The 26,607-nt window shown below is 39.6% G+C and overlaps 1 protein-coding gene across 2 annotated transcripts in view; it reads left to right on the top strand.

Moving 5' to 3' along the window:
* The window catches only part of STK32A (serine/threonine kinase 32A), a 180,206-nt gene that overhangs the window by 587 nt on the left and 153,012 nt on the right, over positions 1–26,607 (top strand). For both annotated transcript variants that reach the window (XM_030826935.1, XM_003266595.2), the window contains exon 2: positions 4,302–4,449. In XM_030826935.1, the coding sequence (XP_030682795.1) occupies positions 4,398–4,449 (52 nt within the window). In that variant the 5' untranslated portion in view covers positions 4,302–4,397. The remainder of the gene's footprint in view (positions 1–4,301; positions 4,450–26,607) is intronic.

The raw sequence follows: 26,607 nt of genomic DNA, 5'->3' as shown, positions 1-26,607 counted from the left end.
ATAAAATGTGATGTATTCACACAACGGACTGCTATGCAGCACTTAAAAAGCTAAAATCAGAGCTGTAGGGATCAGCATGCCTGTACCTAGATTTCAGAAGTATGATGGTAGATAGACACAGCAAGATGCAAAATACATCCACTCTATTGTGCCATTTAGGTGACTTATTTTAAGACACTTGTCATGTTTGTAAAATCGTAGAACGGGGACTGTAAACTGTTTATCACATCCGTGATCGTGGCTGTCTTTGGAAAGTGTGAAAGGGAAATCAATTGGACTTTAGAGTTAAGGTGGAAATAATATTTCCCTAAAATGTTTTAAAAATAAAAATGATGATATAAAGATGACCAAATATAAACAATTGTTAACTGAGAGTGTTATTAACTTGGGCATTTTTCATGTTTTTCCCCATATTTTTAAAATATTTCTTAATCTAAGAAGTTCTCTTTTTCAAATGCAAACAAAATAAGTTGTGTCTATGCACATTCTGTGACAATGAAACCTAAAATGTTTAATCAAAAGTTGCAACTTTCTTACATCACCTCCTATGTTTTCCAATCCTAGAAGACCACACCTCTTTATCTAGGGAGGCTTGGTGGTTAGAGAAGCTTACCTGTTGACAACCCCCAAATTACAGGCCAAAGACGAAAGGTTGGTATTAGGGAACAAGTTCCCAGTTAATAATGTGATAATTGGCCAGCTCAGGGTGGACTCTGAAAACTCCCTGTGTCCCTGCAAGACAAATTTCTCCTCCTTTTACATTTCATATGCCTTGGATTTTCATTTTCATGGATGGTAGCTGTCTCCTTCACATCTCAAAATGATGCTTAGGTAACACTGCAGACTTAGTGCCTGGAGATCAGGAAGGGCTAGGGGGTTGGTAAAAGAGAGTCCTACAGCTCTATGGGGCTCTTCAGCAGAGTGGAAAGGACATGTTTCCATTTTCCTGCGAGAGAAAGGTAGATTTCTTTCTGAATATGAAAAAAAAATCTAATTTGGTTATCCACATGGGAGAGAAAATGAAAAATAATTTTAAACTGGATTGTGTATGTTAGGTGCAATGAAGAAGATACTAAACGACCACCCAGTGGTTCCATCTGCTTCCCCCTTCCGCAGACACACACAAAAATGGTTCCCTGTTTGCATATTATCTTCCCACTAAAAATCACTGGGTCCGTGGTGAACACAATTGTCTGCACATCAGAATGAAATTCTGAAACATGGAAAACTGCGATAATATTCTTTCCTCTTTCTCTTTCTGATTCGACAACTTGCAAGGTCAGTGCTTGGTATATCTTATGTTGCAGGATGACGGGCTACTTGAGAAAAACCTGAGGTGTGAAGAAAGATATAAGAATGACAGGACTGGGGTGCGGTGTGAAAACTACATGTACTCAGGTTTTAAGCACAAAATAAATGACAATGTAACCTCTGCCTGCAGTTAACAACTGCAAATCCTTAAAATTAATGTTCTCCCGGCCAGGCACAGTGGCTCAAGCCTGTAATCCCAGCACTTTGGGAGGCCGAGGTGGGTGGATCACGAGGTCAGGAGATCGAGACCATCCTGGCTAACATGGTGAAACCCCGTCTCTACTAAAAATACGAAAAAATTAGCCGGGCATGGTGATGGGCGCCTGTAGTCCCAGCTACTTGGGAGGCTGAGGCAGGAGAATGGCACGAACCCAGGAGGCAGAGCTTGCAGTGAGCTGAGATGGCGCTACTGCACTCCAGCCTGGGCGACAGAGCAAGACTCCGTCTCAAAAAAAAAAATTAATGTTCTCTTTAGGACCATTCATCTCTTTCTAGTGCCATCAGTGGTTCAGTCCTTACAGTATCCCTCATTTGGATTTTAAATGCAATAATAAAGCACAAAGGTCATCCCATTTGCTTCTCCCTAACTCACAATAAAACATTCACAATAAAAAGTGCATCCCACTTACTTCTTAACTCCCTTGTCCGCTGGAGTTAAACTCCTTTTGATTTTTTATCCTGGAGAAATGGTTGAGTTCTATCTTCCTGGGTCTCAATAATTCCACTGAGCTTCCGTCAGCCGCCTGTGACCACCTGCCCCTGCCCACTCCCTCTCTCATACCATTTAATTGGTTGCTTCCTAACTGCTGACTCTCTTTGCTCTCTATTTAATGATTCTTGCTAAAGTCCATAAGGCACTTTGCCAGCAGTTGGCTTTTAGTATGAAAAGTAGCATTTCCTTAATGAGTCTGCCTTCCAACTGAAGGGTTTACTTACATTTTCCTAATGGGAAAACGAGCTTTTCTTCTACACTTGCTTAGGGGTTTCATAAGTTCTTTTTCAATAACTCATCCTTAGCACTTACTCCAATTCTGCCTGTAATTGATATTCCCTTCACATGTAAAGACCTCAGGAGGAAATCAACTATTTTTTAAAAATATGCGATAAGGAAATTCTGCTACTCTTAGAAATAGCAGGAGCTAACATTCATTCTTTGCATATCATGTGCTAGGCATTGTGCCAATTACCTTATACACATTGTCTCATTATCTGTATCCATGACCATATCTGTGCTAAGCATGAAATTTTCTTAAGCCAGATAGCTGAGTAGAATTTTAAAATATTATTTTGTACAAAATCTAGACCTTTACCGCATTTGGGGGATGGATCTGAAGATCTGGGCTCATGTTTCCATGTGGTGACAATCTGTTTGATCCGAGCACAATTACTTTATTTGGATGGAGCCATTGCCACCATTGTCTGCCCAATGCACTAATGTTAAATGCCCAGTCTGGCTCACTCATTTGCATCATCTGCCTGGCTCCTATAGGGATCCCAGCTTGTCACTCCTGAGGTAGACACTGTCATTTCCCCCATTCTAGAGGTGAGAAGTTACATAACTGGGCCAAAGGCATTATCAGTGTCAGTTTTAGTTTTAGGACTGGAACACAGGATGCTGCCTCTCTTTATTTAAGTGGAGCAAAGCCGTAGTTTTCTCAGGATTTTTTCTTGTTCACACATATCATTTAATTTGAGCCTCAGAGCAGCTAAGAGTTTTGAGCACTTATGCTATGAAAATGTTTTGTGTATTCAGTTAAATGTATGCATATCATACATTTATTTAACTCAATACATAGTTATATATAAATGTGATATAACATAACATATGTATGATATAACAGAGTTATACATATATGTGTATTATTTAACTTAATATATAATGAGTTAAGTGTATGCATATCATACATTTATGTAACTCAATATATAAAGAGTTATATAATACAACACAGAGTTGATATATATGTTATATATAAACATAATATATGTTAATATATATTAACAAAGTTATATAATACAACACAGAGTTAATAATATATAAATACAACACAAAGAGTTATATATGTGTGTATTATACATTTAACTTAATATGTAATGAGTTAAGGCCGGGGGCGGTGGCTCACGCTTGTAATCCCAGCACTTTGGGAGGCCGAGGCGGGCGGATAACGAGGTCAGGAGATCGAGACCACGGTGAAACCCCGTCTCTACTAAAAATACAAAAAAATTAGCCGGGCGTAGTGGCGGACGCCTGTAGTCCCAGCTACTCGGAGAGGCTGAGGCAGGAGAATGGCGTGAACCCGGGAGGCGGAGCTTGCAGTGAGCCGAGATCGCGCCACTGCACTCCAGCCTGGGCGACAGAGCGAGACTCCGTCTCAAAAAAAAAAAAAAAAAAAAATAAAAAAAATATATATATATATAATGAGTTAAATGTATGTCTATCCCATTCAACTCTCCATGAGGAAAGGACCATTATCTTCTCCAAGTTCAAAAGAAGGAAACAGAGAAATATATTGAAATTCAGCAATTTGCTGAGGTGGTCAAGTCCAACCCAGAACTTGCTTCTTTTACATTGTAGTACCCTCTAGGGTATGCAGAAACAGATAGCTAATGCATCTTTATGACTAAAAAAGAAAGTTTTTGTTGTTGATTACCCAGTAACAACAAGAAAGTATAAAATCAGCATATTTTCTCAACAATATTTTCATTTTATAGTTATTAAATAAAGTATCGCTGACTTCATTCTAAACTTTTCTACATACTTTGAAAAATATGTTACTTTCCTCCCATTTTGTAAGTCTAGGTCTGCTATTGATGAGCCATGCAGTGTATTCTCCTGTTGCTTGATGTTTTTATTCTGAAATCATGGTTGGTTTTCAAACACAAAAATTTTCACCACAGTGATACAGATGAGGTTTATGTTTCGGCCACGGTCTATACTCAGGGTGCCTAGAGTATAGCATATTACTAGTATACTCTTTCTTTTCCTATCCTAGATATCCAACTAAGGCTTCAAGACATGTTTTGAGTGAAGATGGGTGTTTCTGCCCGGATAGTATAAATTGAGGATCCAGGTCTGGGCAGATTCAACCATGGGAGCCAACACTTCAAGCAAACCACCAGTGTTTGATGAAAATGAAGATGGTAAGAAATATGGGATAGTGGCATATAAAAAATAGAATTTTGCAAAATTCAAGTACATGCTTCTAGTTTCATAAGTTAAGCTTAAGCATGGTCTGTAGGGCCTTGAAGGAAAAAGGCAAAGCTGTGTGAGAGAGCCTGAGGACTTTGCAGGCTCATAGCTAGGTTTTACCTTCCGCTTTCCATGGGAACTTTGGCAGCTTTCCTAATCTCCACTATACCAATGTCCTTTGTCCAAAGGGAGCTGCAGTTGGGCATGTGGTGGATAGTTAAATGATTTGTTTGTCCTCTGTGCTGTTCCTTGGCAGTTGAAGTTACCCCCATTGCTCATTGTTACAGAAAATACATTATCAACATGTACATGAATGATAACCAGTGCTCATAATATTATAGAATGAAGCTGTGCCTTCTGAATTTCCAACTGCCAAAGTTTTGCATATTAGACAAATACCATAATGCTACGTCATAGAAAAAAGAATCAGTTTTATTGGAGAAAAGGGAAACTTTCCAGGCCAGACTCAGCAAGACAAGAGTAAAGGCATGAGTCCTCCTGATTCTCTCATCAGTGAGGCATGCTGGAACTGGGCAATGCCTCCTCATGTCCCTCTTTCTTCCTATATGTTAAGTGTGAACAGCGTTGGCGTATGCAGGTGGCAGCTGTTTATAGGTTGTCTGCGGGGAAAAAATGCCCCAAGCCCCAGGTAGTAAGTTGTCCAGACCTCTGAGAGGGAGCTCTTCCGAGTAATTCCCAGAGAGCTCTGCTAATTGGAACAGGGAGGAAAAGAATGGACTGAAATTCAGGAAATCTGACACCAGTCCTACTACCAGTTACTCGTTAGGCCCAAGCAGCTTATTTCCTGACTCTATCTTCAATTTTGTTATCAATAAAGTGAGGAGATAGGTTCCTTCCCACTCAAGAAGTTTATCATTTTGAGATCCTAAAGCAACTTTGTGAATTCTGAAGAAATTCACAAGGAAAATCATCAAGGAAAGTTTATTGGGTTAGAATGCAAGTTTGATTGCTGCAATGAAAACTACAAATAACAGTGGCTTAAGCCAAATGGACATGTTTATCTTTCTCATGTGACAATCTAGGCATAAGTAATCCAGGTGATGTGTGGTTCCAGCAGCTTAGGGACTCTGATGCCAACTACTTGCCTTTTTCCCTCTCTTCCCATTTCTAGAGTGGTACCCTCAGGGTGGCTAACCAACCACAACAAATTCCAGCCAGTGAGAAAGGTGGAAAGTAGGAGAGGTTATGCCCACTTATTTATAGGATTTGCTCTAGCTTGTCACTTTTGTTCACTTGCACTTACCTAGATACAAGAAAGACTGGGAAATTTAGTTTGTTATCTTGGGTGGCCATGAACCTTCTAAAAATAAGGAGTTCTGTTTTATTACAAAAGAAAAGAAGAATTAGGAGTTTGTCACGATTGGGGACAACTATGTCTTCTGTAGTTGGGGCAAACAATCTTAGTTTTGAATCTTTGGATGGAAATACTTTCAAAAACAAAATATGGGCCGGGCGCGGTGGCTCACGCCTGTAATCCCAGCACTTTGGGAGGCCGAGGCAGGCAGATCACGAGGTCAGGAAATAGAGACCATCCTGGCTAACACGGTGAAACCCCGTCTCTACTAAAAACTACAAAAAATTAGCTGGGCATGGTGGTGGGCGCCTGTAGTCCCAGCTACGCGGGAGGCTGAGGCAGGAGAATGGCGGGAACCCCGGAGGCGTAGCTTGCAGTGAGCCGGGCCACTGCACTCCAGCCTGGGCAACAGAGCGAGACTCTGTCTCAAAACAAACAAACGAACAAACAAACAAAACATATGGCTGATCAGGACGCCTTGTTTCAAGCTATTCACTATCAGTTTGGAGGCCCATTCTTACTATTTCTACAGAATAGTTCATAGGAACTTTGAAATTATATAGCTGGAAAGGGGTCTTAAGAAAACGTGTTTTTTTTCATGGCTATTTTGGTTGCCTTGCTTTAATTTATCAAATAGTAAAAGCAAAGATCTAGAGACTGGTGATATTAATTTTTGTGTCTCTAAAATGGAAAGACAAATAGGCTTGCTTTTCATTTAGTTGGTTTCCTCTGCTTCCTCTGGACTCAGAGCTAATGTTGTACATGAGGCTGGTCGTCAGAGAATAGGGTGGAAAAGAGAGGCCAGCTGCATACTTTTAACACAGAAATGCCAAACTGTTCTTTGATTCAGCCAGGCTTTCTTCTTGTGGGATGCCCAAGAAAGCTATATACCCAAAGAATTGTGACAATTGGGAAATAAGGTAACCCTTTTTAGTTACTTTAAAGGACTCTAGAAAAACTAGGTTGAAGGAGAGTTAGGCTTAGGGACCAGACAGGTCTTTCTTAACACCCTCTAGGTCACCACCTTTTTTGTTGCCCGGCTTGTCAGCCCAGTGAGATGAACCCACTGCAGCACCCATAAAGGGAAGATCTGAGCATAGCAACAAGTCTGTGCCTCCCAGAGGTGCTAGGCTCTCTGTCTGTTTATGCAGACAGTTGCAAGGCAAGGGAAGTAGGAGGGCAAGTCCACCTACTATAAACCTGTCACTCTCTAGACATGAAGAATAGAAGAGGAAACAAGTTGGTCCTTGCTCTGTCGTTGTGAACCCCATGTTCTGATGGTGGAAGGCTGACAATAAACAGGTAAATAATACATAAACCAGATAATTTCACAGTGCCTTAAAGTGCCACCAAGGAAATGACTCCTAGTGATCTTACAGACAGTGACAGTGATGGTGAGGAGGCCACTTTAGATAGGGTGGTTGCGGTTGTCTTTCTAAGGAGGTGACGTTTGGGCTGAAGCCTGAAAGATGAGAAGAAGCCAGCTATGAAATGACATGAAAAGAATAGTTCAAGAACAGGAAAAACAAGTCCAAAATCCAAATAATGACAAAATCAGGATTGAATAGTTGCCTATATCTTAACGTTCTCTCATGAGCACGAGTTTGCCAAAGAGACTGCATTTATTGCCATGTTAACTTATTTCCTTAAAAGATCATTGATTTGGGGAGAAAAAGTATGCCATTCTAGGGAATTTACTTTTCTTTAAAATTCAGTACATTTTGTAAAGTTCATTTGACTCTTCGCATAAATCTGGATTGAGCACAAGGTAAAATTGTATCTGATTGCTGTGAAGCTCCTGACCAAGAAAAAGCAACCAAAAAGCACTGATCAACCAAACAACATTAATGCCTATGTCATTTTTGATATCCATATTTTTATATATATAATCATAATGTATAATCAAACTGGGCCAGTATCAAGGGCACTAAAATGAGCCAACTTAATTATTTAAAAAATATTGCTGAAAAGAATCCCAATATGTGATTTTTTAAAAGTTTTTTAAAATTTTTAAAAAGATTTTTTAAAAGATTTTCTTCAAACTGTTTAATATTTCCAGTATATAGATGTGAGAAGAACATTTAACCAATAATTTTCCCAAGTAATATTTCCAGAATTCTCTCTCATGGAAAAAGTGTTTTTGTTCACTTTGAAGGTAATTAAGGAGCAAGATAAGAGGTTATTGGATGTCCCTTGAGATAAGCTATTCTTGCCAGAATTCATCCTGACACTTGTATTTCACATTGTTCCATCTGATATCTGATCTTGAACACATCATTTTATTAGTTACTTATGTTGATCTTTATTCAGCGAAAACGAAGTAGAAGATTTTCGGGCTGGGCACGGTTGCTCACGCCTGTAATCCCAGCACTTCAGGAGGCCGAGGTGGGCAGATCACGAGGTCAAGAGATCGAAATCATCCTGGCCAACATGGTGAAACCCCGTCTCTACCAAAAAATACAAAAAAAATAAGCTGGGCATGCCAGTGTGCGCCTGTAGTCCCAGCTATTCAGGAGGCTGAGGCAGGAAAATAGCTTGAACCCGGGAGGTGAAGTTTGCAGTGAGCTGAGATTGCTCCACTGCATTCCAGCCTGGCAACAGAGCAAGACTCTGTCCAAAAAAAAACAAAAAACAAAAAACAAAAACGGCTTGCTTATTTGATTATATAAGATATCTTTCATAAATTAGATCTCAAATTATACTATTGTTTTGTTGCGCGGTTTTAGCTTTTATGTTTTAGGGCTAATCTTAAGTCCTAATTACTTTTTTTTATTATTGTGGTAAAATATGTATAACAAAATGTACCATTTAATCATTTTAGAATATACGGTTTATGACAGTAAGCACATTCACGTTATCATGCAACCATCACCACTACCCATCTTCAGAACATTGCTCTTCTCAAACTGAAACTCGGTACCTCTGAAACAATAACATCCACATTCCATCCCCTCCCCAGTCCCTGTTAACAACAATTTGACTTTATGTCTCTATGAATTTAACTACTCTGTGTACCTCATATAAACGGAACATACAAGATTTGTTCTTTTGCGTCTGGCTTATTTCATTTAGCATTTATTTTCAAGGTTCATCCATGTTGTAGCATGTGTCAAGATTCCCTTTCAAGTCTGAGCCGTATTCCATTGTATGGATATACCACATTTTGTTTATCTTTTCATTAGTTGACATTGATTTTCCTCACCTTTTCATTTTTTTGAATAAGGCTGCTATAAACATTGGTGTGCAAATATCTGTTCAAGTCCCTGTTTTCAATTCTTTTGGGTATATACCTAGAAGTAGAATCACCGCATCATATAATTCCTTGTTTGACTCTCTGAGGAACCATCATACTGTCTTCTACCTAATTACACTTTGTGTTTTAGTAATGGGACACAGCCTGCCATGATGAGCTAGAGTATTGGAAAGGCATGCACAGGTTCAAGTCTCAGCTGTGCCACATGCCAGTAATCTACATGTTTCTATGAGAAGAGTCAAAGGGGATATAGCCTGGTCAGCCATTATCAGACACTAGAGTCAGTTTGACTGATTATACGGTGTTCTAAGGAAACTTGAGGTACCACAAGAAAAGTCTCCAAACCTAAATAATTACTAATGAATTAATTGAGGGGGAAACTTATTTAACCTTTCTAAGCCTCAGTTTCTTTATATGTAAAATGCAGGTAATAATTGGGCATACTTCATTAGGTCTTTGTGAGGATTGAATAAATAACGCAAGTAAAACACTTAGCAAGGTATTTCACATAAAGTAACCACTCAATTAATGCTAATTAAGTGTTATTTACTAACATCAGAGTTTCCTAGTGTGCACTCTTCGAAGTACTTTAAGTTCTGAGAGAAACAAAATTGATTAAATGCAACTCTGTCGATGCCATGGTTGATTAGACCTATTCATGTTTCTATTGATTGGATTAACAGAATGGCAGATTTTATGGATTCTGTTAAAACCTATATAAAAACACTTTAAAAGAAGCCAAGTTATTGACCACACAAAAACATAATCTCATCTGATATCTTTTTTATCCCCTTGAGGTTATTGTATTTTTGTTTAAGGCAAAATCAAGAACTAATTGGGATGAAAATAACTAAAGTTTATTTTATCCGATTTAAGTCCCAAACTGACTAATAAGTAATCCCATTTGATCAACAGATTCAGTGAAAACTGTCCCCCATTCTCAACAACCATATGGATATTCTGAGAAATAATTAATGATGCAGGAAAACATTTTTTGTTTTCTGAAATAAAAGAATAGGTGTGCAAGTGACACTTCTTTTTAATGCTTACAAGCTTTTTTTAAAAATCTACTTTATTTTCTCTATCTGAATGCACTAGATTTTTTTTGTTTGTGTGGCTGGTTGGTATGGTTTTGCTTATTGAGGTTTTCAGGCTGATTTAGAAAAAAGAAATCTTTACAGGAGAGAGTGGACTTGTTTACAATTCAGAGTCGAGGCAACAAGAAAAAATCTTGCAGTCATTATGAGTAATATGTGTATCCAAGTTTACACAAAGAATGTAAAGGTGATAAAGTTGGCTTAGTTAAACCAAGAGACAGCCTTCTTCTAGAGTATTATAGCTGAGAAAATTTGGACTTAAGTCTAAAAAGCTGCTCTAAAGAGTTCATCAATGCCCTGAGTTTGCAGAGAGTTCAATTATTGCATTATTCTTTGGACTTGCTGAAAACTCAGTGTTCTACTTTTATTTGGCAACACTCATCTCCTAGGATATGTGGCTGTTTCCAGTTTTCCAGCATCTTCAGTGACAGAGGCAATGGGATCCTTTAAAATGTTGGGCCAAGAAAATTGGCCACAGATTTGCAATCCAAAAGAAATAGGAGGTTGCTAAATTGATTCCAGCTATGAAGGACACCGAAAATTTCTTTTGTTATTTGAATGTCTATCATGGCCTATTTGCACTCAATTTAATAGGCAAATGAATTTCCAACTTTCCCTTACCAGCCTTGAGTAATGTTGTCTTGTATTTATTATTTTGCATTAGAATGGTTGGAAAAGTTAAAGGACAATTTCCCTAGCACGAATTGGCTTCTTAAAAAAATAAGTCATCTTGGACAACCTAACATTTAGTAAAGGCATTTGTCATAAATAACCTCAAGTCCAATTTATGGCAAGGGTTTTAATTTGTAAGGGCTTTATTTCTCCATACAAAGGGATTGGAGAAACAAACTAGAAAGTCAGAAAACAGACCACAAACACTGAGCTAGTGGTTCCAGCTGGAGTGATCCGTGAGCAGTGAGTTATGAATACTTGTTTAGGAGAATCAACTCAAACAAATTTAGGAAAGTCACATCTGCCTTTAGAGCTTCCAGTGTTTGTTAGCATATTAAAGTCTCTGAAATGACCTACAATATTGAAATCTCAGTCTTCTGACATTTTTAATATTTATTTCAAAATGAAATAATTTTTGTGAAAAACATTTTAATGTCTGTGGCTCATAATATTCTGTGGATCTCAGTTTGGGAAACGAAAGATTATAATCGTATCTACTCTTTTTCTGTTGGAAACATCTTTCCATTGATTTTTCCTGCTGGTTTAATGGCAACAAATTTTTACATGTAAAATATTTGTAATGTGATTTATATGAAAAAATGTAATTTTCTTATTACATGATCAAAAGTGGTTATGCTCCTCTGTAAGTTTTCCTTACAAGTTTTTATGTTGCATAATTTATATCTATTTGGTTTAATGAGTAAAACACAAGACAGCTCAGTTTAATTCTGGGATGTTGGATGTTTCTAGTTAAAGTACAAGATGGATTTGATGAAAATTCACTGCTTCTTTATTATTTTTTAAAACTCAAGAACATGTTAGTTAAAGAGGGTCTTCTGAACAAATTATTGTGAAGTAGTTGCTGATTGTTAAGTAGCACTCATGCTACCCTAACTTTTTATACTATCCAAAGCTATAGACATTTTCAATTTTCAACTTGCAACTACCTAGGTTGAAAAATTAAATCTGCAAGCCAGTTTCATTGTTCAGACAATTTGGTTATCACTTCCAGTCTACTATATTCAAAGAAAATGGGAGTGCAGGCCTTCAAGGGAGCTGACTTCTGTATGGCCTTGCAAATGTCAACTCAATTAGAGTGACCAGTGTTAGCCTTCAATTCACAAACTCAGGTCCCATGAAATATACAGGGATTTCTACTATGCATTACTATGTGACCATTCATGGAAGTTTCATTTGGAAACACAGACATTAAAAAGCCAGTCATGGAAGAATATTCTTGTTAAAACAGGACATTGGCGAAAAGGACTAGAAAACTTATGGCTATAGATTTTGAATCCAATAGCCTTGCATAGGCTTTTCTGTTTCCTCCTAAACTATGTCTTCTGTCCTTTCTGGAGGCATATAGTAAAATAAATAAAATTAACCTTGTTTTACACTTGAGTAACCTATACCTTTGGTTATTTATGAGAATGACTTAAAGCAGAGTTGGCAACTTTTTCTGTGATGGGCCAGATACTAAGTATTTTACACTTTCCAAGAAATACAGTCTCTGTCACAACTACTCAACTCTGCCATTGTAGCATAATAGCAGACTTAGACAATGCAGAAACAAATGAATATGGCTTTGTTCTGATAAAATATTATTTATGGACACTGAAATGTGAATTTCAAAAATATTTTTTGCATATGATCAAATATTATTCTTTTTTTTCCAATCAATGAAACGTGTAAAAATCGGCCAGGCATGGTGGCTCATGCCTGTAATCCCAGCACTTTGGGAGGCCGAGGTGGGCAGATCACCTGAGGTCAGGAGTTCGAGACCAGCCTGACCAACATGGAGAAACCCTGTCTATACTAAAAATACAAAATTAGCTGGGCATGGTGGGGCATGCCTGTAATCCCAGCTACTCGGGAGGCTGAGGCAGGAGAATCGCTTGAACCCAGGAGGCAGAGATTGCGGTGAGCTCAGATTGCACCATTGCACTCCAGCCTGGGCAACAAGAGCAAAACTCTGTCTCAAAAAAAAAAAAAAAAAAAATGTGTAAAAACCATTCTTAGTTCATGAGCTATACAAAAATAGATAGTGAGTTAGATTTGGCCCATGGGCCTTATTGTGCTGACTCCTGCTCTAAGCATCCTGCAGACATTTCTTCATATGCCCTAGGAGATTTCTGATATCCCCTCATAATACCCTGGCCTTACACCAAGACTACAATCTGTTCTTTGCAGATGCTTAATAAATTCATTCTTCCTGTCATTCAGTTGATCTGTGTGAGCCAGTGGAAATACTTGGGCCAATAAATCTAGTGTGTTTGAGGGTAAAATATGCTATTTTTGTGAGATATATTATTTAATGGCCACACAACCTAAATTCAATTAAATGGTTACAACCTGTAATGCATTTAAAATATGACTAGGCAGAATCTGCTTCCTACCAAAGACATTTATTCGGTTGAAGAGCATCCAACAGTTGATGTTGATCCCCCCATCCTGCCCCACTGTTCTACTTTGCAATTTGTTTGAAAGAAATTGTCTGTGTATTTCTGACTTCTGAGCAAATCCATGAATTGGGGTCCAGCAACAGGAAAAGAAGCTGTTGCTGCCCATTGCTTGGTTTTGGCACCAGGAATGGATAAATCCCAGACTTCCTGGGGCACCGTGTTTTATAAAAGGGAAGTGCTGACAGTGCAAACAGCTGCCATCAATTGGCCTTGGAGACTACTTCCCTGGAGAAGCTCCAATTATATTCTTAAAGGACCCACCAAGCTCTTCAAGTGTTAGTGGCAACCATTTGCTGCCAACCATTTGAAATGATGAAGGGCTGATGAGCTGGTTAAGTGACCTTTTTTTTTATTAGTGGATCCTAAGTGATAGGCTCTAGAGCTGATCTTCAACTTAACTAATATCATGGCATCAGAGGGCTACAGATTAAATCAGTGGTTCCCAGTCACTCTCTGTAGACAAGTAGCAACTACGACAAAGCTTTTCTTAGTCTATGGTGGAAGAGAAAAATTAGGACAATGTAATAAGCATCCCATAAACGTATTAAACCTATTAAAATTTAATTTTAAGATTATGTCATTTCTTGTGTGTGTGTGCTTAGTATTTATGGATTGTGAAAATAGAATTTTATAGTCAGAACCTAGGTAAGTGACTTACCTCTCTGATCCCCCGTTTTCTCATATGTAGAAGGGGGCTAATAATAGTATCTGTCTCATAGTTTTTGTGAGAATAAAAAAATTGTCCAGGTAAAATGCTTAGCTAGTGACTGGCACACAGTAATTGCTCAATAAATGTTAGCTATTGTTGCTATCATTATATAATCATCATGGTTTCCAATGCCTTTACTTGGCAAATAAAAGAACAAAAGTCACCTGATATTGAGCTCTCTTTTCTTCCCTAGTTTTCTGGGGGGTGGGCGGCAGAGACCGAATTTTCTGATCTGTGAAATCCAAATTTATCATTGTAATTTTCCATAAGTGCTATGTAGAAAACTCATTTAAGTTGCTGGGATGAAAAAAAAATCAAAAGTGGCCTATTGTGCTGGGTGCAGTGGTTCACGCCTGCAATCCCAGCACTTTGGGAGGCCGAGGTGGGCGGATCGCCTGAGGTCAGGAGCTCAAGGCCAGCCTGGCCAACATGATGAAACCTTGACTCTACTAAAAATACAAATATTAGCCCGGCATGATGGTGGGCACCTGTAATCCCAGCTACTCGGGAGGCTGAGGCAGGAGAATCCCTTGAACCCAGGAGGTGGAGGATTCAGTGAGCCAAGATCTACTGCACTCCAGCCTGGGCAACAGAGTAAGACTCCGTCTCAAAAAAAAAAGGAACAACAACAACAAAAAGTAGCCTCATCTTCATTTCAGTGAAAGATGATAGTATCTGGACTCACAGTGTGGCAGTGCAGATGGAAAGCTGAGAGTTTATTCAACATTTATTTTCAATATAAAATAATTAGGTGTTACTGATGGCTTGAATGTGGGATAAGATGGCAAGAACAAAATCAAGGATAAATCCTAGGTTTTTGCTTGAGTAGTTATGTGGATGACTGTGACATTTTACTGAGATGGAGACGCGTGGGAACGGAGGGGTTTGGGACCTGCTCACATGCAGTCTAGAGTTCACTTTTGGATGCATACAGTGATTATGGGACAGCTAAATGATGGTGCCAAGTAGGAGCTGGAATGGAGTATCCAGCAATGAGTGGAAACATCTGGGATGGAGACAGAAAGACATGGGTATTAATTCTATGGGGATGGCTAAGTCTGCTCTGAGAGAGAGTGTGGAGACCAAGGAGAAGAGGAATCCTAGTATTTAGAAACCAGGCAGTGGAAAGCAGTCTAGCTATGGAAAGTGGAAGGAAAGAGATAGTTGATCATCCAGTTCAACACTACTCTTGTTGTAGTTCACTTATGTTGAATGCTCCTGTGTGACTAAGTAGCTGAGAAAAATCTATGGGAGGAGGCAACATGGAGGATGTTGTTATTCACAAAAGCAGTTTAGTGGAGTGTGGAGGCCTGAGCCAGACTATAATGAGTTAGGAGTAGATGGAAGGTAAGAATGCAGATACGGCAAGTATAGACAAGCTTCAAGAAGTTTGGTCTAAAAGGAAGCAGAGAAATAAACAAACAGATGATGCCTAATATAATTCAGCTAAATATAATATAATGGATTTTTTTAAGATGAGGTACTAGAGCACGTAATATAAATCTATTAAATTGGGTGGCCAGGAACCAGGACTGGCTTCATCAGTATGGACCAGGCTAGACACACAGGGCCTTATATCCAGAAGGACATCACATTTGGGTTTTAATGCTCTGCAGTTGCTGTCTCCAAATTCTAACTGTCTCTTAGGCTCTCATCAACACCCACCTCCATATCCAGATATTGAGTACCTCAGGGAGTTCGATTTGGAAGCAAATGATGTGAAAATGTACTTTACTATCCAGTAACATTCTTGTTAGGGAGTGTTGGCAGAGATTGTCGAACAACCATAATGCATTTTATCATTCGATCAGTTTACAATTTAAACATAGCAGGACTGGATGGAGGCACAGAAAGATTAAGCCACTGACCTTAAGTCAGATAGTCACATGGGTAGATCCGGAATCTTGATCTAAAATGAATCCCATTTATTTCAGTTATAGCTATCTTCCCAGGATGGCCAACCAGAATGCATATATAAAATTTCAAAAACAAACACTGGGAATTGCTCTTCAGCAATAATACATCAAACACCCATTATGTGCCTAACTCTAAATCTTACTTTCAGAAAGCTAAAAACAATTTCATTTCACAGTGACATTCATCTTCGCTTCTGCTGTAACTCATGTGCATATGCCTTAGACCACATTATTAATGAAATATTGGGCATTCCATCTAGAGCACCTTTTCTTCCCTGGAGTTAATCATCCAGTTCAGCACCACTCTTGAGCTTTGCTTAGCTTCTTCTACCCATTTGGATTCTAAGGACAACAATTCCAATGTCCTTTATCCATGTATTTAACAATTCATTATGAGCCAGGTGAAGTGGATCACACCTCTAATCCCAGCACTTTGGGAGGCTGAGGCAGGTGGATCGCTGGAGCCCAGGAGTTCACGAGCAGCCTGGGCAACATGGTGAGGCTCCATCTCTACCACTTTTTTTTTTAATTAGTTGGGTATGGTGGTATGAAGGCTACGGTGAGCTGTAATTGCACCACTGCACACTAGCCTGGGCAACAGAGCAAGACCCTGTCTCACCAAAAACAAAAACAATTTATTTCATCATCATTGTCATCATCGTCATTGCTCACTCTTCAACCTTTTTAGATCAACTTAGTTAATATGATACCTTGTGGGATAATTTTTATTTATTTTTATAAAATATTGAAGTTTTTGCCACTTTGATAACTTCATTTTCTGTCCAGAGTATAACATACCAGGGAAAAGGCTCTAAAATAAGGCTTGAGGTATTAAAAAGATCTTCTGTTTAAGTCTTATGTTCCTAATCAATAACTAGAATTGGCCTGATTGCTTTCCTCTGTGGGTTTTCTGGTAGTCCTGATATGATATCGAGACTGTCATATAGTCCTGAAATACCCTATCATTAACATTTGTGGTGGTATCTGATATAAAGGTAGGTGAACTTCATTGCAGCTACTCTTAGGAAATGTGTATTTAAATGCATAGTTAAAAGCAAGATTTATAATTATAGAAGGAATGCATATAAGTTGTAGAAAGCTCATAAAATAAAAATCAAGAAGAATTACCCATCATGCCTCAGCCCAGCGATAACCATTGCTAATATTTTTGGCTGTTTTCATTTGCAACCCCTATCTCCATTCTAGCAGCCCTCATCCCTCCTACCCACTGTTTTTCACCATATTTCTTGTTTACATTTACTTAATTATTTGTTAATTATGTTTTTCCTCTCACTAGAGAGTAAACTCCATGAGGGCCAGGGATTTTTGCTATTTTGTTCACTTTTGTATCCTTAGCACCTACTTTGTTGATTAAGTGAATGCATTAATGATCTATTTTTAATCTGTGTATGTGTATAAAAGACACTTGATATATCTGGGATGATAGTCAATATACTTTTGTATCCTGATTTTCACTCACACCATAGGTAGTTTATGTCAATTCCTTGAAATTTGTTGATTTTTTTGAATAATTTAGCAGTTGTACAATTCTAAAACATAAATATACTATAATTTACTTAAATATACATACCATTTTAAACATATTTAAATGTGAAAATACAGTTGAGTTCTCTTAGATTGCAATTTTGTAACTTTTGATAATCCTTTGATCCTGAAAAAAATTTTGTGGCATGAGGGAAGAGATGAATATTTCTTTTGGAGTATTTAAATCATCTCTACAATAATCCTTTGATCCTGAAAAAAAATTTGTGGCATGAGGGAAGAGATTAATATTTCTTTTGGAGTGTTTAAATCATCTCTACAATTAATAATATCTAAAGCAGCTTGGTTGGTTTATTTAGGTAGGATTAATTTTCAGTATGAATATTATTTAAAAAACAAATATAGTCAGTTGAATTGCTGTGGAGGTTTCTGTACGATTTACTCAAAGCCGGCTCTATTTTTCTTCATTTTTTATTGTGGAAATATATATATATAACAAAATTTACCATTTTAACCATTTTTAAGTGTACAATTCATTAAGTACATTCATAATGTTGTACAACTATCACCACCCTCCCTCTCTAGAACTTTTTCTTCTTTCCATACAGAGACACTGTACTTATTAACAAGATCTCTTCAATTCCCCCTAACCTCTGCCTCTAGTAACTCTATTCTTCTTTCCATCTCTATGAATTTGACTATTCTAGGCACCTCTTGTAAGAGGAATCCTATTCTGTCTGGTGTATTTCACTTAGCACAATATTTTCAAGGTTCATTCGTCTTGTAGCATATATCAGAACTTCCTTTTATTATTTATCATGTTCCATTGTACATATATACCACCTTTTGTTTCTCCATTTATCTGCTGTTGGACACTTTAGTTGTTTCTACCTTTAGACTATTGTGAATACTGCTGCTGTGAACGTTGGTGTAAAAGAATTTAAGTTCCTGCTCTTAATATTTTGGATGTGAATTTAGGAGTGGAATTGCTCAAAACTCTTAACATTTAACTATTAAAGGCATTTATGTGGGACTGCATTTAGCTTTTTTTTTTTTTTTTTTTTTTGGAGACAGGGTCTCACTCTGTCACCCAGGCTGGCGTGATCTCAGCTCACTGCAACCTCCGCCTCCCGGGTTCAGGCGATTCTCCCACTTCAGCCTCCTGAGTAGCTGGGATTATAGGTACGCACACACTACCATGCCCGGCTAATTTTTGCATTTTTTTGGTAGAGATGGGGGTTTCACCATGTTGGCCAGGCTGGTCTTGAATTCCTGATCTCAAGTGATCCACCCACCTCAGCCTCTCAAGGTGCTGGGATTACAGGCATGAGCCACTACGCCCAGCCTGCATTTATCCTTACATGATGGTGAAAAATAATGTTTGTACTTCCTTCAGAATAATTTCAAGAAGGATCCCTGGAGTCAGCTAATGATTAGAGTCAGGACTGTGCCTTAGTTGATGGCCCATATAGCACTACTGAACATGCCAGAGCTTTTGCTTATCCATACTGGAGGAGGGAGTGCTTAGAAGACAAACATATATCATTTTATTTTCATTCAAAATGTACTGATAGCAAAGAATTTCAATGGCTGGCAGATTCAGTTAAGGACAAAAATAATTCACAGCAGAAATACTTTTTCTTGGTCTCCCTCCTCCAAGTGCTAAGCATGGCACAAGTAGATATCATGGAATTCTAGAACCCTCTCTTCATAGATCTTAAAAACTACTCTCTTTCCCTGCTTGACTACTCTCTCAAATCTGTGTTTGTGTGCAAATTTTCCTTCTAAGGACACCAGCCATACAAGATTCAGGGCCCACTCTACTCCATTTTGATACTGTACCATCTTAACTGAACATGTTATATCTGCAACAACCCCATTCTCAAATAAATTTCACATTCTGACATACCAGGGGTTAGGACTTCAACCTATCTTTTTGGGAGACACCTTTGGTTTGACTGCTGCTTCAACTCTTACCAGCTCTATGAGCTTGAGCAGGTTACATACTCTCTTCAAGTCTTAGTGTTTCACTTGTATTTTGGGGCTAATAAGGATTATACGAAATAATGCAAGTTAAATGCCTAGCACTTTGCTTTACGTACTAAGGGTTCCCAAGTGCTTTATTATTAGGTTTCTGAATGTTATATATAAAGTTTCAGTGCTGCAAAAGGAATAGCACCCGAATATAACATTTTCTTTTTAATTCTCAGCAAGGCAAGGTACTTCTATATAGAAGGGTGTGCCCTTACAGATAGAAGAATTGTGAGCTCACACCTGGACAAGGGAGGAGAAGGGGTTCTTATCCCTGACGCACATGTTCCCTGCTGCTGTGTAGTTCCCCTATTGGCTAGGGTTAGACCGCACAGGCTAAACTAATTCTGATTGGCTAATTTAAAGAGAATGACGGGGTGAGTGCTTTGGCGGAGTCAGGGCAGAGCAGATAGCAGGTGATCGGACTGAGTTAGGGTGAAGCAGGTGATCTGAATGAGTCAGGGTGGAGTAGTTAATCAAAAAAGTTGCCTTACGAGGAAGTTAAGTTTAAAAGTACAAGGCAGGCCAGGCGTGGTGGCTCACACCTGTAATCCCAGCACTTTGGGAGGCAGAGATGGGCAGATCATGAGGTCAGGAGATGGAGACCATCCTGGCTAACAGGGTGAAACCCCATCTCTACTAAAAATACAAAACAATTAGCCGGGCGTGGTGGTGGGCACCTGTAGTCCCAGCTACTCAAAAGGCTGAGGCTGGAGAATGGCATGAACCCGGGAGGCAGAGCTTGCAGTGAGGCGAGATCTTGCCATTGCACTCCAGCCTGGGCGACAGAGCGAGAATCCGCCTCAAAAACAAAACAAAACAAAAAAGTAGAAGGCAAAGAATTGAACATACTGACATATTAATTCTTTGGAAAGGAATTTAGAACTCATATCTAACAATCCCTCCCCTTGTATTTCCTTACAGCTTTCTTTTCAAACTTTTTTTTAACATGGCTTGGCTTAGTAGTTTTGCTTCATTTTCCAAAAGAAGAAGCTTCTCTGGATAAGGTGGAGGTTAGTTAAGGGAGGTTTCAGTAAGTGCCATTTTTATGAGCCTCTGCATCTACTTACGGATGCACAGTATGACACAGCACCCGACAAGAATAAATACACCTATTACGGCTGCGAGGGAAGTAAGAATTGAGGCTATTATTCCTTTTCATTTACCAAACTACTTTTCTAGCCATCTTATAAAGGGGTCATTTACCCCTGAGTTGCTGGCTAACTTATTGGATAGAGCAGTCAGACCATGCAGTGCCTTTCTAATACTTCCATTAGGGGCAGTGTTGTTTGGGATGAAGGTGCAACATTGAGTTTTAATTATGATGCAAACTCCCCCTCTTTCTAATATATCTAAGGCTATTTTATTTTGCCAAGCCATCTGACTAGTAGCCCCTAATTGCTCAGCTATTCCATTAACAGCATCTCTAGTATAGTTAATAAATCACTGTTGGTTGTAGTAGCTGTAGTTTATCCAATCTACATTTTTATTAATTGTCACCCACCAAAATATTGACTTAAATCCTGCGGCTATTTGATTTTGGGCTTTAAATTGATCTGGTATTCCCCATGGGACTCTAATTGTGTCTAAATAGACGTAAGAGTTGAAAGACCCATAAGGGGCTTCTGTCGGTCTACGATGTCTTATTTTTCCTTCCTCTGGTTGATGAAATGCCAGGGTGAAAGGGATAGCCAATTGGACTAAAGCACAAGTGCCACTCCAGTTATTTGGTACAGTGTCCAGTAAAGGTCCACCACAATACCACCGCACATCCACACATCCGCTCGGGGATGAACAAGGTCTGACTGATTGATAAGCTCTTGAAAATTCTTAAGCTCACTGCATCCCTTCAGGTCTCCAAGGAATGCTAAGTTTCCTCCCTGTCATGAGAGACACAAAGTGAACTTAGTGTTGGGAGACGGAAGCTGGATGGCCCTCAGGGGCTGACCTACAGGGTACCAGACTTCGGGATACAGCAGAGAGAGAGCTTGGAACGACTTATTACTCCAGGCTGTAGAATCCTGGAAAAGAGCTATCATGCAGCCCATGCCTGGTTGACTGGAGGACCACCCTAGTGGAAAGGGGACAATCTGGAATACTTGATCCATTCTAACCAGGCATTTGCATCTTGGTATCCTGTCTTAATTGCCAAAGTTTGCTTTAAGTCTTTGGTTGTTTTGTTTTGTTTTGTTTTGTTTTTTGAGACGGAGTTTCGCTCTTGTTGCCCAGGCTGGAGTGCAATGGTGCAATCTTGGCTCACTGAAACCTCTGCTTCCCAGGTTCAAGCAATTCTCCTGTCTCAGCCTCCCGAGTAGCTGGGATTACAGGCATGCATCACCATGCCTGGCTAAGTTTGTATTTTTAGTAGAGACGGTGGTTTCTCCATGTTGGTCAGGCTGGTCTCGAACTCCCAACCTCAGGTGATCCACCTGCCTCGGCCTCCCAAAATGCTGGGATTACAGGCGTGAGCCACTGAGCCTGGCCTGTTTTAAGTCTTTAATTTTTACAATAGCTATCTTGGTCTTCTTGTTAGATGGAGGAGGAGCAACTGTTCCGTTGTGAGAGGTTTTGGAAGAAGGCTTAGAGGAAGGTGCAGGTGATGGGGATCAAAGAAACGCATTTTAAATAATCTAATAGGGTTTGTCCCTGAAACCTCAGCCCCTATAGCATAAAACTGGCTTAAAGAAGGGGACTGGCTTAGGAAAGGGGAAGAAATTTGAGGGTTTGAGATAATAACCTGTATAGAATTATAGATAATAACCCGTATAGGTTTAGCTGACAGTTGGGGGAAGGGCTGTCTCTTTAGTAAAATGACCGTATGGTTTTAGGAGATTACAAAAACCGGTTGGGGCAATCCCTTCTTGCTCTTTAGTGGTCCACAGAATGTTGGACCAACTACAGCATAAAAGCTCTATGTCGGGGGCGGGGTGGGGGGTAGGACTCTGGGTTGACACTGGGGTCTTTATCAAAATCTTCCCGGATTAAGTGGTCCCAATTCACTAATGCCCAGTCTGAGGACAGTCAGGAGGCACAGAGGTATTTTTTTCCGAAGGAGAGAGCTGTCTTTGACTTGCCAAATCCCCACAGGGTATAACAAGGCAAGCATTAAGCGCAATAGTTTGAGGCAAAATTGACTTGGTTATGTTAATAACTAGATGGTCAGCAATAGAACCAGTAAAGAAGAAAGAGTAATAGAATAGATGAAGGAGAGTTAAATTTGTCTTAGCTTTAGTTTGGCAGGGTTTTCCCCTAGGGCTGTGGCCCACGACTCTGGAGGGGGCAGCGCTTTCTTGACTGAGCTGTGATGAGTCCATCCCTTTTTCACTGTAGGAACAGCAGTCTTGGTGGTCAGCAGCACAAGGTAGGGTCCTTCCCAGGCTGGCTCGAGTTTTCCTTCTTTCCACCCTTTGATGAGAACGTGATCTTCAGGCTGGTGTTGGTTTACCGGAAATTCTAGGGTTGGTACCTTTGCTAAAAGACTTTTAGTTTTGAGGGAAAGGAAAGTGGAAGATAAACCAAGTATATAATTTCTAAGAAACAAATCTTTTGTTTTAAATGTGGGGACATCAGCAGTGGACTTTATAGTCCTTGGAGCCTTTTTACTGAGAAATTTCCTTTAGCACCTATTTTTTTAGTTTTTAGACCAAAGAAGGCCAAACACCATTTTATGTTTAACAGTGCTTCCTGTATGATTTTTATACCAGATAAGCTAAGTTTCACCTTTATATTAGCGAGTTATTAATGTTAAACTTAATTTTAATAAAACTTTGTAGACATATTTATCCAATTTTTAATGTCTGACCATAATGTAAGATTTTTATAGACTCTTTTTAACCTTTTATAATTTTTGTTAAAGAGCAGGCTAGTGCTTTAAGAAAGACCTGTTGTGCTTTTATTTTAATGTCCAGTTCACAGAAAAATTGGATGATACCCCTTAAACTTTAGCCAATATGTTTACACACAGAATTTCCTTTACAATTAACATTTCAAAACTTGCTTAAACCTTTAAAACAAAATATTTCTTTATTTTTAAACTTTTAATGTAGGTAAAAATCCACATTCTTATGGCTCCTTATTATCCTTTTACCAAAAGTATATTTTACTTTCCTTATACACCTTGCACATAAACTGTTTCTTCAATAGCTTTACATTCAGGAGGCTTAATTACTTTTAAATTATACAACAGTTCTTGCATAAATTCCCTTTTATAACTTTTTTTTCCTTCACAACTTTCACAGACAATTCTTTGACATGCCTCAACTTTCTGACTTGTTGCAAACATCCCTTTCTTTAAACAACTAGTTAATTTATTTTAGGACAAGAATTTACTATATAACATTCTTTTTACATACATTATCCCTCTCCTTTTTTTTTTTCTTTTTAATATAATCATTCTTCTCCAAAGCCAACTTCCTTCATGTCTGTGGACTAGACTGTCTAAGGCCACAAGATTTGAAGTTAGAATAATACATGTTACACCGTTAACTTTTAGCAAAATTTACTTTTGTTGAAAACCTTCTAAGTTTGGGATTTCAATTATTCTTTGCTATTAATAAGACCTTGTTTAGCCAAAATTAACTTAGAATTGGTATAGATGGCTTTTTTTTTTAATTATTCCATAAGTACTTTAAGGCTTGGCTGAGTGCAAACAGCTCTCACGTTTGAACAGACCAATTATTAGGCAGTTTTCCTGACTCTGCTTCTACTAGTGTTTCCTTATCACTTCCTGAATACTCATTGTGTCTTTTTCCCTCAATCACCCGGGAGGAACCATCTATCGGCCTGTCCTGAAGGGATTTAGACCCCCTGTTAGGAAACGTGCTGGGTTAAGGGAATTTTCAGTGGTTAATGTTAAATCATCTTTTTCTAACAGAATAGCCCCATACTTTAAGATTTTTGAGTTAGTAAGATATCTTTTCACTTTTTTTTTTTTTTTTTTTTGACTTAGGGTAGTTCTGAACTGGTGAGGTGTGCTCACAATGAGGTATCCTCTAAAAGTTACTTTTCTACTTCCTTCTGTTAGCAAAGCAGTTGCCGCTACAGATTGAATGTATATGGGCCATCCGCGGTTTACTGGGTTAAGGATTTTGGTAGGAAGGCTACTGGTTGTCAGTGGCCTCAGTGCTTTCAGGCTATACGCTTGTTTACACTTACAACAAGGTGGTATTGGAGTGTTATAGGGTCACCGAGAAGACCTTCAATGATCAATTACAGGTTTTAAATTTACCCTGGCTTTTTTTTTTATTATTATTATTATACTTTAAGTTCTAGGGTACATGTGCACAATGTGCAGGTTTGTTACATATGTATACATGTGCCACGTTGGTGTGCTGCACCCATTAACTAAGGAATAGGGTACACTGTTTTTTCTTTACTACTTCTATCTCTTTCTTTCCCTCTCTGACTTTCTGTCTCTTTCTTTCTGACTCCTTCTTTGTAGCTCTGCCTCTCTTTCTCTCTCTCTGCCTCTCCTCTGTCTCTCTCTCTTTTCTCTCTCTCCTATTTCTCTCTCTCCTCTGTCTCTCTCCTCTCTGTCTCTCTCTCTTCTGTCTCTCTCTCCTCTGTCTCTTTCTCTCTCCTCCCTCTCTCCCATGTCTCCCTCCTCACTGTCTCTCTCTCCCTCCTCTCTGTCTCTCTCTCTCCTCTATCTCTTTCTCCTCTCTCTCTCTCTCTCCTGTCTCTCCTGTCTCTCACTCTCCTGTCTCTCTCTCCTCTCTGTCCCTCTCTCTTTTCTCTGTCTCTCTCCTGTCTCTCTCCTCTCTGTCTCTCTCTTCTCTGTCTCTCTCTCTCCTCTCTGTCTCTCTTTCCTCTCTCTCTCTCCCTCCTGTCTCTCTCTCTCTCCTGTCTCTCTCTCTCTCCTCTCTGTCTCTCTTTCCTCTCTCTCTCTCCCTCCTGTCTCTCTCTCTCTCCTGTCTCTCTCTCTCTCCTCTCTGTCTCTCTCTGCCTCTCTCTCTCTCTCTCTGCTGGTCTTTCCTTGCCTCTGCCAGCTGCTTATGCTGCTGTTCTTCCCTCTCCTTCCTCTTTCCCTAGGGGAAGGACTGGTGGGAGTAGAGCTACTCTTTCTTCCCCCAAGAAGAAAGGGGGGGTTTATGTGAGGTTCAACTCTTGAAATTAGTGGAAGGCTCAACCCCTCAAACCAGGGATGTTTTGCCTTGCCTGTCCCGGAAGGCTCAACTCCTCAAACCAGGGGGTGTCTTGCCTTGCCTGTCCTGGAAGCCTCAACTCCTCAAACCAAGGGGTGTCTTGCCTGTCCTGGAAGGCTCAACCCCTCAAACCAGGGGGTGTCTTGCCTTGCTTGTCCTGGGAGGTTGACCTGTTTCCCCCACTCTGATGGTCCTTTGCACACTTCCCACTCGTGCTGTCCTCTCTGGCCACTTCCCCAAGGCAGAATCAGGCTCCTCTTAGTGTTGGCAGGCCCATGGCAGGATACACCCTAAGCCATATGAGGCAGCTAGGGAACTGCAGAGAGGACTCACTCACTCCGTCCAGCAGTAGGACCTGTCACCATCCACACAAACAACACTGCAAGCAGGTCGTTTGTGATCATTCATGCACACACACACATTTAACCCTCCAGAATTTGACCACAAAGGAAGCACTTTACTGGCTCCCGTGGCTTCTCCTTCCTTGGTCTGTGCTCAGAGTCGTTGCCGCAGTATGTGAGGATCCTTTAAGCTAGGTTGCTGACCAGTTTCTTTCTTTCCTGACTTGCTGAGAGCTTGGGTTATTCCTCCCACTGGGTGGGTCTTGGTTTCTCAACCCTGAGGCTGCCACAAGGGGACCGGGTGCACCTCCTCAGGAGAGACAACCAGAGACCACCCCCAGAGGGGAATGCAATCCCAGAAGAGCCCCCAATTGTTATATATAAAGTTTTAGTGCCACAAAAGGAATAGCACTCGAATATAAAATTTTCTTTTTAATTCTCAGCCCAGCAAGGTACTTCTATGTAGAAGGGTGCGCCCTTACAGATGGAACAATGGTGAGCGCACACTTGGACAAGGGAGGGGAAGGGGTTCTTATCTCTGACGCATGTGGCCCTTGCTGCTGTGTTGTCCCCCTGTTGGCTAGGGTTAGACCGCACAAGATAAACTAATTCTGATTGGCTAATTTAAAGAGAATGATGGGGTGAGTGCTTTGGCGGGAGTCAGGGC

The sequence above is a fragment of the Nomascus leucogenys genome, chromosome 2, assembly GCF_006542625.1.
Source record: "Nomascus leucogenys isolate Asia chromosome 2, Asia_NLE_v1, whole genome shotgun sequence".
Classification (NCBI taxonomy): Eukaryota; Metazoa; Chordata; class Mammalia; order Primates; family Hylobatidae; genus Nomascus; species Nomascus leucogenys.
Note: the sequence above shows the minus strand (reverse complement) of the source record. Positions and strands in the feature narration are given on the sequence as shown.